The following is a 15,285-nucleotide window of genomic DNA, read 5'->3' on the forward strand; positions in this document are numbered from 1 at the left end:
ATTTAAACTGACTATATTAAGATAAAATGTAAGTAATGGAGGTGAATGCAGGAGAAGAACAACAATGAGTAATCGATATCTTACTTGGAATAAGAAAATTTTGATAAACTGAGAGTTATAGTGTTGAGATATAATTGAGAGACATTAAAGTGAAATACAATGTAGAATAGACGTAGACATAGGGAAAGGTGAATCTAATTCCGGCTATTGTCCCCTCATGTGATGGGCCTTCTGATGGAGGATTTAGATTTAACTTCCAATGTGAGCTTGTCAGCAGCCCTGCTGGGAGTGAGCTACCCTCTACTAGTAGTGCAGCCAACGCTCAGCTTGGGCGCCGGCCATGAACTAGGCTGGATCCCCCACGTCTTGAATGGCGACAACATGTCTCCTTCTCAAATTGTCCCCCAATCCAGAGATTGGCGAGATGGATCTCCCTTCTGTCCAATGCCCCGCTCTACCATTGAGGCCACTGGCGTCCCTGAGACGGTCGACTCGACACAACAGTCATCCCTTGGGGAACTTGGTGGGTTATCCTCGGCCCAGATAGATGGTCTGAAAAACATCCCAATTCCATTAATGACTGGTGCACAAATCACTCACTCTCTTAGTGTTGGTTCTTTACGTTTCATTGTTCTGTGCATCATGAAGGGCATCATTTTACCCATCATCTTGATTTTTGTTTGCTAGATGTAGGATCGGAAGATGATTTTATTGATTTGGATTTTCTTGAGGCCGCACTAATGGAATAAGGTGTTTTAACTACCCTTTTAGTCTTGTTTTTTTTGCATCATCTTACATTCGTCTTCACCTTCTTGTTTGTGTAAGTGCACACTTGGAAGACGTCATTCCTCAGAGTTGGGCCCATGACCTGTCTTTCCCATCTCCTACCGGTGTGCATAAGGCCCTCTTAATCTTCTTTCTCTCCTCATCATTTCACCATCATGGGCATCACTATATTAGTCCTCATCTTTTATGTTTTTGTAAATGCAGGATCGGATGATAATATTATTCAGAGTGGGAATATTCACTCAGAAGAAGGGCTTACATAGGATGACAAATTGTGGGCATTATTCAACGACCTTCTTTGCCTCAAGCCATTCTCTCGCGTAAACTCTTGAGGGCCTAGTCCCTCTCTGGCGCCATGGAGAGGATGATGGAGGAGAACAGAGCTCTGCGAAGGGTCGCGGAGGAGCTGCGCGAGAGGAACGAGATGCAGTTGTCCGCCATGAATGGGCTGCTGGGCAGGATCGAGCGGCTGGAGAAGGTCGTCGAGAAGATGAGCAGACGGCAAAATCGACGGGCTTGCGATTCCAAGAAATCCAAGCGAAAATTGTAACGCTTCCCTGCTGTTCTTCGGTGTTCTTGCTGAGATCAGCGGAACTATAAGAAAATTGGAGGAATTGGACTTCCTATTTGTAAATCTTCCTTGAACTCTCAAGAGGCGTCTCAAGAACAAGAACAAGAACGGAGATAGGAGAGAGGGAAGAGAGAGAAACAAGAGAGAGAGAGAGAGAGAGATGAAGTTGTGATTAGATCATTGAGAATCTGCAAAGTATTTGGTTAACATTGGTTATTATTTATATTACCATATAGTAGTCATATGTATTTGTTTGTTACAGACGTTTAAATCATGGCGGTTATAATTGTAATAACGGCTAGAATGATTTAAATTGTAACCGTCAGTTAGTTCTCCTATCTCGATGAAATCCTAGTCGTCTATGTGTAATCCTATTCTAGATTGAATCCTACACGTCTATATTTGAACTTACATTTAATCCTATCCATCTATTTCTCTTAACAAGTATAGGGTATGTGTTTGAATTTTACTAATCTACTCTTATTAAAAGTCATATTGGATGATCTGCTCTTGACGTGGAGCCCTTTGCTGACGTGGCTTGCCGAGTTTTCACTCTCGTCTTCGTCTTCCTCTTCTTTATCCTTAACACTATTGTTATACTCGAGATATTTATTTGCAGTTGATTGGCCTATAAGTATGTAATTTTTTTTATTAAACAAAGTTTGTTTGCCCGGATCTTTGAAAGGCACCCCCAGTGAAATCATTCAATTTTTTAATATCTTGGACCTGCACGATTTTGAATTTTCTATGACGGCCCTCCGGTTAAGAAACGCCCATGAAAGTTACATTCGTTACTTTAATGCATTTGGGCTATTTGGGACAGTTCTTCCTTCGAGATTTAAGGGTTTTTGTGAAATTTCTCCTGCCTTGCCTAGATAAGAAGATATTCCTAAATAGAAGGGTGTTATGGAAAATTTTTAATTAAGCGATATTTTTGTTGGATTTTTTATTTTCTTCAAATTACTTGGGTTTTCTGCAAAAATGCTCCCAAAAAACTTGGGGACTATTAATTCTGGAGGGCAGATCATCAATTGTCATCCATCATCATTGGGCATTAGACAGATGCAGGGATGAAGATATTTCTATCATTGGGCATTAGTCGTCCGTCCCAAACGGTGGACAAGGGAAAGAGACAGAGACAGGGAGAGAAAAAGAATTGGGTGATGAAGAGAGACAAAATTGGAAGAGGAGTGGAACACCAAAAAAGATCTTGGCGAGATTATTCACGCCCTTTTTCATATGAAAATAAAATCATATGAGAAAAGATGGCAAAAATAAGTGACCTTGTAACCGTCCTCTACTAAAGTATGAGAGGGAAACAATATGAGGTGGATGGAGAGAGAGAGAAAGAAAGACAAGGAGAGAGAGGGAGGGAGGGAGGGAGAAAGAATGAAAAGGAAATAAAGAGGGGCAGAGAGTGCGAAGTAAAGAGAGAGGTTGTCAGGTGTAGGGTTGGACATTTCGGACCGAGGACTGATTAGACTGGACCGAATGAGGGTGGACCTGTTTTTCGGGCAGGTTTAAGTCTAAGGGTCAAATCGAACCAAACCCAGAAGTTAATTATTAAATCTTTATTTAATATTATTTTTAAAATTCTTAATATATTATTCTAGCATAGATGCGGTGTATTAGACCCACTTAATAAAGAAACAGAAGCATGGAGGGAGAAAGACTTAGAGAGGGAGATAGAGAGAGAGGTGGGGAAGAGATAAGGGAGACAAAGGGGCATTTTACCAATGGTTCTAAAGCTTAATATGTGGATATTCAACATAACCATCAGCATAAATTTTCTACTTTGACTTTGGCATTGACTGGAACTGAACAAGAACGGACTGGAAGCAGACCGAGCTTTAGGTAAGGTTTAGGTTTTCGTTAAAAACCCAAACCAGACCAGACCGTGAAACCCTAGTCAGATGAATAGCCGCTACGATAGCGGCCGCCGAACAACAGCCTGATGACATAATAGTGACGACCAAGAAATGCAGACCAATGACAGTCGGGGCAAATGTGAACGGATCAACCGTCCGTCACCGTCATCCGTCTGTTACAGTGTTGGGCGTACCAGTCAATTCGACAAAGTGAACGGTAAGATTGTTCTTTTTCCTGAGATCCAGGGTTTTATAGCAAACCAGCTCCATCATTCCAAAAGAATACGAAATAGAAGAAACTCTGTGGGTCCCACCAGGAACTGCCACGTGTCTCTCCCTATATATATAGCTCTCTCTCCCAACACGCTTTGATCTTTCTATCTCCGCGCCATTCAACGAAGGAGAATTGAGGAAAGGGAGAGGAAAGGCGCAGAGATTTGGAGTGCGCAACGCGTTTTCTCGCGATTGTCGGCCGAGTGGAATCGTCGTTATAAGCCGCCGGCGGAAGAACAAGTCGAAGAAGGAACGGAGAGAAGGGGGATGAGATGGAGAGCTACCTGAACGAGAATTTCGGAGGCGTGAAGTCGAAGAATACGTCGGAGGAGGCGTTGCAGCGATGGCGGAAGCTTTGTGGATTTGTGAAGAATCCGAAGCGCCGGTTCCGGTTTACGGCGAATCTGTCCAAGCGCTGGGAGGCCGAGGCTATGAAACGCACCAATCATGTACGTTTCTTTCTCTCCGATTGGTCTTAGAACTCGCGGTGTTTTTTTATTCGACTTTGATCGGAATGCGAGCCGGATCCGGTTTGTATCGTTTTCATTTGAATTTGACGGAATGCGAGCCAGATCCGGTTCGAGCCAGGCGCGATTCATTGTTTTTCAGTAGAATTTGATCGAAATTCGAGCCAGATTAACCTTGTGTCGTTTTTTTCGATTGCAGTTTGATCGGAATTCAATGCAGAATATATTCCCGTCGTTTTACGTTGAGCTTTGATCAGAATGCGAGCCGGATCCGAGTTATATCGTTTTCATTCGAATTTGACGGAATGCGAGCCGGATCCGAGTTATATCGTTTTCATTCGAATTTGACGGAATGCGAGCCAGATCCGGTTCGATCAAGGCTCGATTCGTTGTTTTCATTCGAGTTTGATCGAAATTCAACCAGATTATTCTTGTGTCGTTTTTTTCTATTGCAGTTTGATCGGAATTCGACGCCGATTACGTTTCCGTCGTTTTACGTTGAGCTTTGATCGGAATGCGATTTATCCGATTAGGTTTGATCGCGTTCCGATCAAACCTAATCGGAATCTCTTCATATCTTATTCGATTTTCCTTGTATTTCCTCAGGAGAAACTGCGAATCGCCGTTATCGTCTCCAAAGCTGCGTTTGAATTCATAAAAGGTACAGATCTGATGAACAGAATGACGGTACGGATACGGGGCTGAACGGACCTTCCGTTCAGTCATCCGCCGCAGTGCTTGTCCTTTCGTTGCGTTCCCGTTACGAGGTCAGGACGGATGAGAATTGGAACCCGTCCCGTTCCGTTTATCATCCGTCCACACTCCACAGACCTTAAACAAGAAACGCATTTCCTCCAAATTCCAGAACGTACATTCGATTAATTTATCCTAAACCACGATCATCAATTCATCATCATCATCAGGAATCTCTTCCGTGGAAAGCGAATACGTCGTGCCGGAGGAAGTCAAGGCGGAAGGATTCGAAATCTGCGCAGACGAACTGGAATCCATCGTGGAAAAACACGACGTGAAGAAGCTGAAGAGCCACGGAGGCGTACAGGGCATCGCCGCCAAACTATCCACCTCAACCGCCGACGGAATCTCCGATTCGGAGGAAAAACTCAGCAAACGGCAGAGAATCTTCGGGATCAACAAATTCACGGAGGTCGCGGCCCGCAGTTTCTTCGTGTTCGTCTTCGAAGCGCTCCAAGACACGACGCTGATCATCCTCGGAATCTGCGCGCTGGTCTCTCTCATCGTGGGCGTCGCCATGGAAGGCTGGCCGAAGGGCGGCCACGACGGACTCGGCATCGCCGTTAGCATCTTGCTCGTCGTCCTCGTCACCGCCGTCAGCGACTACAGACAATCTCTCCAGTTCAGAGACCTCGACAAGGAGAAGAAGAACATCTCCATACAAGTCTGCAGAGGCGGGCTAAGGCAGAAGAGATCCATCTACGAACTCGTCCCGGGAGACGTCGTCCACCTCGGAATCGGCGACCAGGTCCCTGCCGACGGGCTCTTCCTCTCCGGGTTCTCTCTCTTAATCAACGAGTCAAGCCTGACCGGGGAGAGCGAGCCGGTCTCGGTCAAGGAAGAGAACCCGTTTCTTCTCTCCGGAACGAAGGTCCAAGACGGGTACTGCAAGATGATGGTGACCTCGGTGGGGATGAGGACTCAGTGGGGGAAGCTGATGACCACTCTCACCGAAGGAGGCGACGACGAGACCCCTCTTCAAGTCAAACTCAACGGCGTGGCTTCCATCATCGGTAAGATCGGGTTGTTCTTCGCTGTGGTGACGTTTGCAGTTCTCGCGCAAGCCCAGCTCAGCAGGAAGTTCGCCGACGGCTCGTACTTGAGCTGGACTGGAGAAGACGCTCTGGAGATGCTCGAGTACTTCGCCATAGCCGTGACCATCGTCGTCGTGGCAGTGCCAGAGGGGCTCCCATTGGCTGTTACCCTCAGCCTTGCCTTCGCGATGAAGAAGATGATGCATGACAAGGCGCTAGTCCGGCATTTAGCGGCCTGCGAGACGATGGGTTCTTCGACTACGGTTTGCAGCGACAAGACCGGGACGCTTACCACGAACCATATGACCGTCGTGAAGGCCTGCGTCTGCGGGGAGGAAGGCGAAGTGGGGAATCTCCGGTCGAGGATTCCAGATTCCGCTGTGAAGATTCTCCTTCAAGCTATCTTCACCAACACCGGGGGGGAGGTCTGTTTGGGAAAAGACGGAGGGTTTCAGATTCTGGGGACGCCGACGGAGGCCGCGCTTCTGGAGTTCGGCTTGTCTTTGGGAGGGGACTTCTCCGCGGAGCGCCGGGGAGTTGAACTGGTGAAAGTCGAGCCTTTCAACTCTGAGAAGAAGAGGATGGCAGTTGTCGTGGAGCTACCGGGAGAGGGTCTCCGGGCGCACTGCAAAGGCGCTTCGGAGCTCGTTCTCGCCATGTGTGATAGGGTTTTGGGCTCTTCCGGAGAGGTCCTGCCGTTGGAGGAGGAAGCAAGAGCCGGGCTGGAAAGCACGATAGAGAGCTTTGCTAGGGAAGCTCTTCGGACTTTGTGCCTCGCTTACAGGGAGGTAGACTCTAGGTTTTCGGCTAAGGACGAGATCCCCACAAGAGGTTATGTTTGTGCGGGGATTGTGGGGATTAAGGACCCGGTCAGGCCTGGCGTGAAGGAGTCGGTCGAGTTGTGTAAATCGGCTGGGATTAAGGTGAGAATGGTCACCGGTGATAACATCACCACTGCCAAGGCCATCGCCAAAGAATGCGGGATTTTAACAGAGGATGGCGTCGCCATTGAAGGGCCGGAGTTCAGATCAAAGACTCTGGAGGAGATGATGGAACTGATCCCCAAAATTCAGGTAATTCTCCGACTTTAATTTTTTTTTTTTAGAATTGTTGGTTGATTGTGATTTTTGGGAATTGGTTTTGTTATTCGCAGGTCATGGCCAGATCGTCGCCTCTAGATAAACACACGTTGGTGAAGCATCTCAGGACGACGTTTAATGAAGTCGTGGCCGTCACCGGTGACGGGACGAACGACGCGCCGGCGCTTCATGAAGCGGATATTGGGTTGGCCATGGGCATTGCGGGAACCGAGGTAAGACAATGATTAATAACCCCACTTGTTTATTGTACTTTGAGCTGAGCTGGGGATTTTTAATTGGTCCAGGTGGCAAAGGAGAGCGCTGACGTCATCATTCTGGATGATAATTTCTCCACCATTGTGACCGTGGCGAAGTGGGGACGGTCGGTCTACATCAACATTCAAAAGTTTGTGCAGTTTCAACTCACCGTCAACGTCGTCGCACTCATCGTCAACTTCTCCTCGGCTTGCCTGACAGGTACAAAACCGAGACATCTAATTTAATTTATAAAATCCCATTTCTACTTCAGTGCTCGAATCCCCAACAACAATCTCATGCCATATTATTCGTTCCAAAACCATATCTAATCCGAATCTACCTACGTTTTTAAAGTTAAAAATTTGCTTGAAAATGAACGCTTAGATTTCTCGGTTCCTTCTTTTATTTGGCAATACCAACAAAAGGATGCAGATTAGAAAAGAAAATTAGATATCGGCTTCCTTGGCGGCCACCATTTTAAGGAAGGCCATGGACTGATAACGGTCACTCATCCATTCCCTCCCTTAACGTCATCCGTCCCTTAAGGTACACGGATGCAGACGGGTCGTTTTTCTCGTCCCTGGGACGAAAAACCGTCCTGTCCTGGGTCGCACAAATCTCGTCCCGTCCTGTCGGGTGGTGTTGGACAGAACGAAAACCCTCATAAACAGCCCAGCGTCCCCCGACAATAGTGCACTATAAATTTCTTTCCTCCTCTAAAAGTCCCGTCATCCGTTCAGCCGTCTCCGTCCGCGTCAATAGTGTTCTATAAATTACACTCCTCCTCGGCTCCTCCATAAGTCCCGTCATCCGTCTCATTCCCGACTATAGTGAACGATAAATTACAATTCATCCTCCGTCCCGTAGATCTCCCCTCGGACGGAGACGGAACGGAACAGTGACTGGGACGCCCAAAACACCGTTCCGTCACAGTCCGTCATCCGTCATCCATTGAAAGAGTTCTTGGCTTGGGAGAGTAGTTTTGTGACGTTGGGTGGTGGGGTTCAGGGCGGGCGCCGTTGACGGCGGTGCAACTGCTGTGGGTGAACATGATAATGGACACGCTGGGGGCGCTGGCGCTGGCGACGGAGCCGCCGAACGACGAGCTGATGAAGAGGAAACCGGTGGGGAGGGGGGGCAACTTCATCACCAACGCCATGTGGAGGAACGTCCTGGGGCAGTCCATCTATCAGTTCGTCCTCATCTGGTATCTCCAGACGCGCGGCAAGGCGCTCTTCTCCCTCCCCGACCCGCGCGCCGATCTCGCGCTCAACACCATCATCTTCAACTCCTTCGTCTTCTGCCAGGTGAGCATCTTCAACACCATCACCTCTCTCTCTCTCTCTCTCTCTCTCTCTCTCTCTCTCGCTCTCTCTCTCCCTCTCTCTCTCTCTCTCTCTCTCTCTCTCTCTCTCTCTCTCTCTCTCTCTCTCTCTCTCTCTCTCTCTCTCTCTCTCTCTCTCTCTCTCTCTCTCTCTCTCTCTCTCTCTCTCTCTCTCTCTCTTATTTTCATTTCTACTGGGGGGTTTGCTTAGGAAGAGCTTATGGCATTCCAGTTTCATGCCCTGTCGCTCTTTTATTTTTATTTTTACTGGGGGGTTTGCTTTGGAAGAGCTTATGGCATTCCAGTTTCATGCTCTGTCTCTCTTTTATTTTCATTTTTACTGGGGGGTTTGCTTTGGAAGAGCGTGTGGCATTCCAGTTTCATGCTCTCTCTCTCTCTCTCTACCTCCATTTTTTCTCTCTTTCGTTCTCTTTTCTATTCTTTGTTATTTTTCTCTCGCTTTCTCTCTCTCACACACATTTTCTTCCTTCTTTTCCCTCGTCTTTTTTCTTTCCGTTTCTTCCTTCTTTTCTCTCTCCTTTTCTCTCCATCACTCTCCCGCTTTTCTCTCCATTCAATCTCTCCTTTCTCTTTAATTCTCTCCCTTTTCTCTTGCTTCTCTCTTACTCTCTTTTTGCCCGTCACTTTCTTACTTTTCTCTCTATCTCTCTCCCTTTGTCCCTTTCACTCTCTCACTTTTCTCTTTAACTCTCTCCCTTTCACTCTCACTTATCTCTCTCCCTTGCACTCTCTCACTTATCTCTCCCCCTTTCACTCTCTCACTTATCTCTCTCCCTTGCACTCTCTCACTTATCTCTCCCCCTTTCACTCTCTCACTTATCTCTCTCCCTTGCACTCTCTCACTTATCTCTCTTTCACTCTCTCAATTCTCTCTCTCTCTCACCGCCTCTTTCATTCTCTCTTTTTCTCTCTTTCCCTCCCTCTTTCATTCTCTCTTTTTCTCTCTTTCCCTCCCTCCTTTTCTCTCTTTCATTCCCTCTCTCTCCTTTTCTCTTTCCCTCTCTCCTTTTTCATTCTTCCACTCCCTTCCTCTCATCTTCTCTGTCAGTCACTCCTCTCTTTCACTCCCTCTATCTCCTTTTCTCTTTTAGTCTCTCCTCTCACTTTCACTTTCTCAATTCTCTATCTCTCTCCTTTTCTCTCTTTCACTCCCTCTCTCCTTTTCTATTTCATTCTCTCCTTTTCTCTCGTCTCTCTTTGACTCTCTCATTTTCTCTTTCGTTCTCTCCCATCTCTTTTCACTCACTCTCGGTCTTTTTGACTCTTTATTACTCGCTTTCATTACATCTCCTTTACTCTCTTCTTTTCTCTCTCTTCCCCACTCTCCTCTTTTCTCTATTTTACTCCCTCGCACTTTCTCTCTCCTCCGTCTCCACCTCCATCTCTAATTCTCTATTTTACTCTCTCTCTCTCTCTCCTGCCATTTCCTTCTCACGCTACCATACTCGCTCTAACCTCTCTCTAACTCAACGGCGCAGCTGTTCAACGAGATAAGCTCCAGAGAGATGGAGAAGGTGGACGTGTTCAAGGGGATACTGAAGAACAACGTCTTCGTGGGGGTTCTGGCCTTCACCGCCGTCTTCCAATTTATCATCATTCAGTTCTTGGGCGACTTCGCCAACACAACGCCGCTCAGCTTAACGCAGTGGCTGGTCTGCCTTCTCATCGGCTTTCTCGGCATGCCCGTCGCCGCTGTCATTAAATTAATCCCCGTCGGCTCTTCTTAAACCCCGGTTAGTCCAATAAATCCACTGCCTTCGAAGTTATTTTTTTTCTCCATTTTATTAACCCTGGAAAGGCTGCTTCTGTATTTTCAACATCGCTGCCGGCATGTTTTTAGGCCTTTTGTTACCTTAACTTTACACTGATGATATTGAATGTCTAGGTTGTTTTTCATTTTTTTCGCCGTGGCTACCAACTTTCTAATCATTCTTGAGTAAATAAATATAAATTGCCATCTCTTGGTAGGCACAGATTGACTGATGGGTTGTGCGTTGAATGCGAATTTTTTAACGCCAAGCTTTAGCAATTTGGTACCGCTGACATCATTTTCATTTTTGGCTAAATGTATGATAATAGTCATGGATCCCTTCAATAATGGTCTAAGGATTTGTATAACGCTAAGTGCTTGCAATATAGCGTGAATAATATTGTCTTAGTAGTGAAAGTGTTAGAAAAAAGGCTATGAACACTGTTTGATTCTGGTTTCAAAGTAATCTTTAATCCCTGGTTCAATCCCAATACATTCAAAACACATAGCCGCAGCAAAAGGCTTACATTGCTTCTAGTTTTTTATTTGGTTTGGTAAACTCAAGTTCCCAAAGTACATATAAGATATCCCTAATCATAGCCAACTAAGCAGTGGTTACTGGTGTCAGATATAATTTCTTGAATATGTGTCATGATCACAACCATTTCATTAGCATCTGTTCTCCAAACAATGTGGGAGTTTGTTTCCATTGGTCGAACTACAGAGATTTTATTTTTCTCGCGTGTTCTTAAAGATATACCCATTTTTTCAATCTCCTCATCACACTTCAAGCAAGACATATTATATTGATGATATGTACCAACACTTCCTGTCAATTCCCTTGTTATTTTAATAAAACCTCAAGACTAAGAAACCCAACTTAGCGGATGGAACTTAATTTTTTATCTAGGGGTATCAGATTATTTCCCATATCATCACTCCCTACTATATTAATAGTTCATGATACCTATGCATTTTCCCTAATATTAGAGTTCCAAACATTTGAACACAAGAATCAACACTTATTGCAAAGATCATTCTTCTGAAATTTTAATCATCACAAAAAATTCAGAGATTTTGGATTTGAGGTTAAGGTCTATTGACATCCATCTCGATTTCCAGATTATCTGAGATGGTACTTTATATCTAAAATTTGAGATGGATCGAGATGCCAACATCGAATATTTTCTGAAATAAATATATTTTGACAAATTTAAAAATTTACGAATAAATATATTTTGACTTAGAAAAATCATATCTTTAAGAATTTAATGTTGATAAATTCCATAAAAATCATATTCTGACTCAGAAAATTAGATTCTTTCAGAATCTGTTGCCAGAAAAATCTCCAAAAATACATATAAATTTCAGAAAATTGAAAATACCATTGTATAATAGATTTACTCATTTTACGCTTGATAACATGCATATAGAATTAATTTGATGCAAATAAACATGTAAATATGGTCAAGTTAAGGTACTAAAAATGCATGTTATCAAATATGCCTAGTCTTGTAGACATTAGTTTGGGCACAAAGGATAGATATTCGGTGTTCTTTAGTAGAAAGAGTTCATTGAATAGATCCAGACTAATCCCAAAATGGTATTACACCAAACTATCAGTCAGATTGATTCACTTCACGGTTGTGTAAGTGGTCTTTAGACTTGAGACAGCAAATACGTCTTGTGTGCTGACACTTTACTTTGGCTATGACCTTCGAGTTTCTAATATTGGAATCCTAAACAGTCTTAGTTTGGGTGCATGATGAAGGTCACAAGGATGATTGAGTCATCAAGACGACATAAACCACACTCGATGTAAGAGGAGAAAGCTCATGGAAGATGATGCAATAAATTCGTTGGCCAAGGTAGTGGAATATCGAAGAAGAGTCTTTTGATGATTTTTGAACACATCTGTATTGACTTCGATGATCTAGTAGGGTTTAATAGTTGTCCATACCCTAAGTCATCCTAGGGGCATCAAGTGGATGAGGGACTATATGTACACATTAAATGATGACACACATTGATGGAGAACCATCCAAGCGATCCAGCACCAGGCCGCAAGCAACTGCACCGTGCAACCCGAGCCGACACGAAGGACCCGCAGTTCAAATACACGGCATGAGGTTTGCTTTCTTTTGTTTTATCATGAACTCATGAGAGCGCGGATGCACATTTATTTTGTGTTTGTTTTCATTTTCCTTCCGAGACTACCCACGTGTATTCGGGTGTTGCGCACACATTTTTCCCCTTTGTTATATTCAGGAATGTTGCTGGCCCTAGGGTGACGCCATTATCTTAAACGCCACACTAATAGGCCGGATTAGGGCACTCCCTCCCCACCCTATAAGAGGGAAGTGGCGCCCCTGTTTTTTTTTCAGGGAATTGTGAAGATGGACTTTTGATCCTGAAGCAGTTCCCCACCCTCTATCTCCATCGATTCATCGTTTTCTTCAGGTCTCTCAACCCCAGAACGGCAGCGCCCAGTTCCAGCTATTTTCGACCCTCCCGCATTCCCAATAGGGATGGAACTCACTGCCTCTGTTCCTCTTGATCCCACAATTCTTCAGGGAGAACAGGGAGCCCCGTCGACCAGGGTCGCCCGCTTCCCCTAGCTGCCCCAGGTGTTGTCGGAGATTGCCTGAGACAACCCCGCCGGAAAGAGGGATCTTGGAAGATCGCTGTCCCCATCACCGCTGGACGGCCAATCAGCGCCGTCAAATCCTTGGGTCCCCTTGTAAGACTCTAGCCGTTCTCAAACTCCCCCGCTTGGATCTCCCGTGCCCGACTCCGTTAGGCCGACGCCTTTCTACGCGGGAAGAAGGAGGAGGGGGGGGGGTCTCTAGCCATCTTCGTCCGGACGCTTCTGGACAATGAATCCGCCCTCGTCCCTCGCCGTGGGATGACGGAGATCATCCGGATCAGTCCAATCGACCCCAAACGCCGGTCTGTTCACCAGGAAGCTGTAGCCGACGTCCCCGCCCCGCTTCTCAACGTGGGGCGGTGGTGAACCTCTAGGTCGGTCTAGGTGACGGTGACCGCCGGCTAGTCGCCGAGAAGCCGACGCTGAGTCCTGCCTCCCCCCCCCCCCCCCTTTCGTCGGTGGACGACGGTGAATTCCTCCGATCAAGCACGCCCCGGGGACGGGTGATCAATTGCTGCCAGTCACCGTTGACGTGCGCCCTTCCCTTCAGCTGAAGGGTTGACTCTCTGCAGACGTGGACTCGCCTCGCACCGCCACCGCAGGGACCTAGTTCCCCAGGTCAGCCTGCAACTTCCTCCCCTTAATTTTGGTGTTGTTATCTCTTCCCTTGCACCGACTGCGCGTGAACAACTTCCACTTCCCCTTTGCCCCTCCCTTCCCTCTCATTGGTTATCCGGGTTGGGTCGTTGTCAGCGACCCTTTTGGGACCGGAATATTCCGGTAAGGGATTAGACTTCTCTAGCTAACCTTTGAGTGAAGGCCTCAACTCTGACCTGGGAAACTCGCTCTGGAGGTCTCGAGGCAGTCACCGGATCATTAGGACGCTTGGCCCTCATTAGTCCCACCCCAATGAGTGAGCAAAGTCTCTCAGGTTAGTGGCGGACTCGTGTTTTCTCGTTGTTTATTCCGCAAAGTGCATATCCATTATCATTATCATTTTTTTTTTCAAAGTGATTTTGACGTCTCCCTGTGTTGCAACGCGTGCCGATTTATCCCGGCCGATGGCGCGTTGCATCACACATGTTCCATGAGTGAGTTGATACAGATTCCTTTGCATATTTGAGAGCAAGAGGTGTAGTTTGACACCCCACAGGTTGAAGACTCACCTGTCGATTGGGTTAAATCGATCCATCATTAATTTAATCTATATAATAATATAGTTAATTGATTCAGAAGATCAATAAAGGCTAGCGGGCCACTAGAATTATTAAATAGATGAATACATGGGCCTAGAGGATCACACGCAAATGGTCTTTTAGAAGTCAAAAGATCTTAAAGTTTGGGGGTTTTAATGAGAAATAACCTCTAAGTGTAAATAGGGAAAGGCCCAGGCCAGAATACTTCGGGGCACTTCCTCTTCTTCTCACTTCTCCCCATAATTCCTTTCTATTTTTTATGTGATCGTGATAACACAATGACGATGACAGAGTATGGACAGAGATCAAGGTGAAGGAGGATGTTCAAAGTGTCACGTATGTCTAAAGGTTAGACACGTCTATAAGCTCCACACTTAAACAGCTCAAGTCATGTATACGCCTAGAGGATGCACCCTTGAACAGCTCGAGATGTCTCACTCGAGGATCTAAGAAATCACGGATCTGATCCTTTCCCAGGTGATTTGATTCATTTTTTTCTGATATCGTTTTGATTCTGTTATCAGTCTTCTGCCAAAGGAATTGTTTTTTAAAATTCAGATCAAGGCCGTAAAACCCAGCAGCTAGATCTTTGTGCATCGTTAGGCCCTAATCATGTGAGGCCATTTGGTACTTTTACTTTTTTGTTGGCAACATTTTCCGATGTTTGAAATAGTGAGAATCAGATCTCACATATAAGGCAGGGTTCTTGGATCATACCTTTTCACCCATGTACTTCGGTGTTGGGTCCTTTTCACATATAAGAGTCATTATTCGGGACTGGCCATTTGGTGCCACTTGCATTTAACTGCTGGTGATCCTTGTTATCAGTCGTGGTTCTTGTAGAATTAATCTCCATCTGTTGTCCTAAATTCATTATAGTCAACATATTTGTCCTTTTTTTTAAAAAACGTAACATAGTTCTTGATGGATACACATTTTGACCATCATGCTTTCAAAATTCTAAAAATAAGATTAATATAAAAATTTCTTCTAATAATTTTGGATTAGTTTAAATTCTAAATATGAAGAACAAATATCAGAAAAATCCATTGACAAAATATGAAGACCAATCCTAAATTCATTGACTCAATTGCTCTCTTTCCCTGTCACTCTCTTCTTCTATTTACAAGTATATATTTCCATTTTACTCACTCTCATTAGAACCTATGTTTCCGATGACCTTGGAATCCATAGTTTCTGATGACCTTGAGAAATGTAATTAACTTGAAAGGGAGAACAAGTTTAGTAGAATCCACTG

At 45.3% G+C, this 15,285-nt stretch overlaps 1 protein-coding gene and 1 long non-coding RNA gene across 8 annotated transcripts; both read left to right on the forward strand.

Annotated features, from left to right (window-relative positions):
• The first annotated feature begins 3,603 nt into the window (after window positions 1-3,603).
• On the forward strand, window positions 3,604-12,966 carry LOC144706501 (calcium-transporting ATPase 10, plasma membrane-type-like). 6 transcript variants are annotated; one of them, XR_013582265.1, is made up of 9 exons: window positions 3,604-3,947; window positions 4,572-4,626; window positions 4,889-6,825; window positions 6,906-7,064; window positions 7,137-7,308; window positions 8,098-8,396; window positions 9,913-10,167; window positions 11,956-12,052; window positions 12,125-12,966. XR_013582265.1 is itself a non-coding variant. In XM_078579485.1 (8 exons), exons 1-7 carry the CDS (start codon window positions 3,771-3,773, stop codon window positions 10,159-10,161), a joined length of 3,048 nt encoding a protein of 1,015 aa, XP_078435611.1. In that variant the 5' UTR covers window positions 3,604-3,770; the 3' UTR covers window positions 10,162-10,167; window positions 11,932-12,966. The 6 variants fall into 6 exon arrangements, 5 of the variants coding, with proteins under 5 accessions (XP_078435611.1, XP_078435610.1, XP_078435613.1 ...); XM_078579485.1 differs by having other exon boundaries at window positions 11,932-12,966; XM_078579484.1 differs by having other exon boundaries at window positions 11,956-12,966.
• Window positions 12,967-13,016: 50 nt separating this feature from the next.
• On the forward strand, window positions 13,017-14,854 carry LOC144706502 (uncharacterized). Of its 2 annotated transcripts, none has more exons than XR_013582266.1 (2): window positions 13,017-13,762; window positions 14,319-14,854. It is a non-coding gene; the product is annotated as an uncharacterized LOC144706502 (long non-coding RNA). The 2 variants fall into 2 exon arrangements; XR_013582267.1 differs by having other exon boundaries at window positions 14,330-14,854.
• Window positions 14,855-15,285: the final 431 nt, after the last annotated feature.

Source organism: Wolffia australiana, chromosome 8 (assembly GCF_029677425.1).
Source record: "Wolffia australiana isolate 7733 chromosome 8, ASM2967742v1".
Lineage (NCBI taxonomy): Eukaryota > Viridiplantae > Streptophyta > Magnoliopsida > Alismatales > Araceae > Wolffia > Wolffia australiana.

Excerpts from the sequence above, each read along its gene's own strand:
- LOC144706501 (XM_078579485.1), top strand. The coding sequence starts at position 3,771 with ATGGAGAGCTACCTGAACGAGAATTTCGGAGGCGTGAAGTCGAAGAAT. Across the intron at positions 4,627-4,888 it reads TGCGTTTGAATTCATAAAAG|GAATCTCTTCCGTGGAAAGC; the intron begins GTACAGATCTGA and ends CATCATCATCAG. Across the intron at positions 7,309-8,097 it reads CTCCTCGGCTTGCCTGACAG|GGCGGGCGCCGTTGACGGCG; the intron begins GTACAAAACCGA and ends GGTGGGGTTCAG.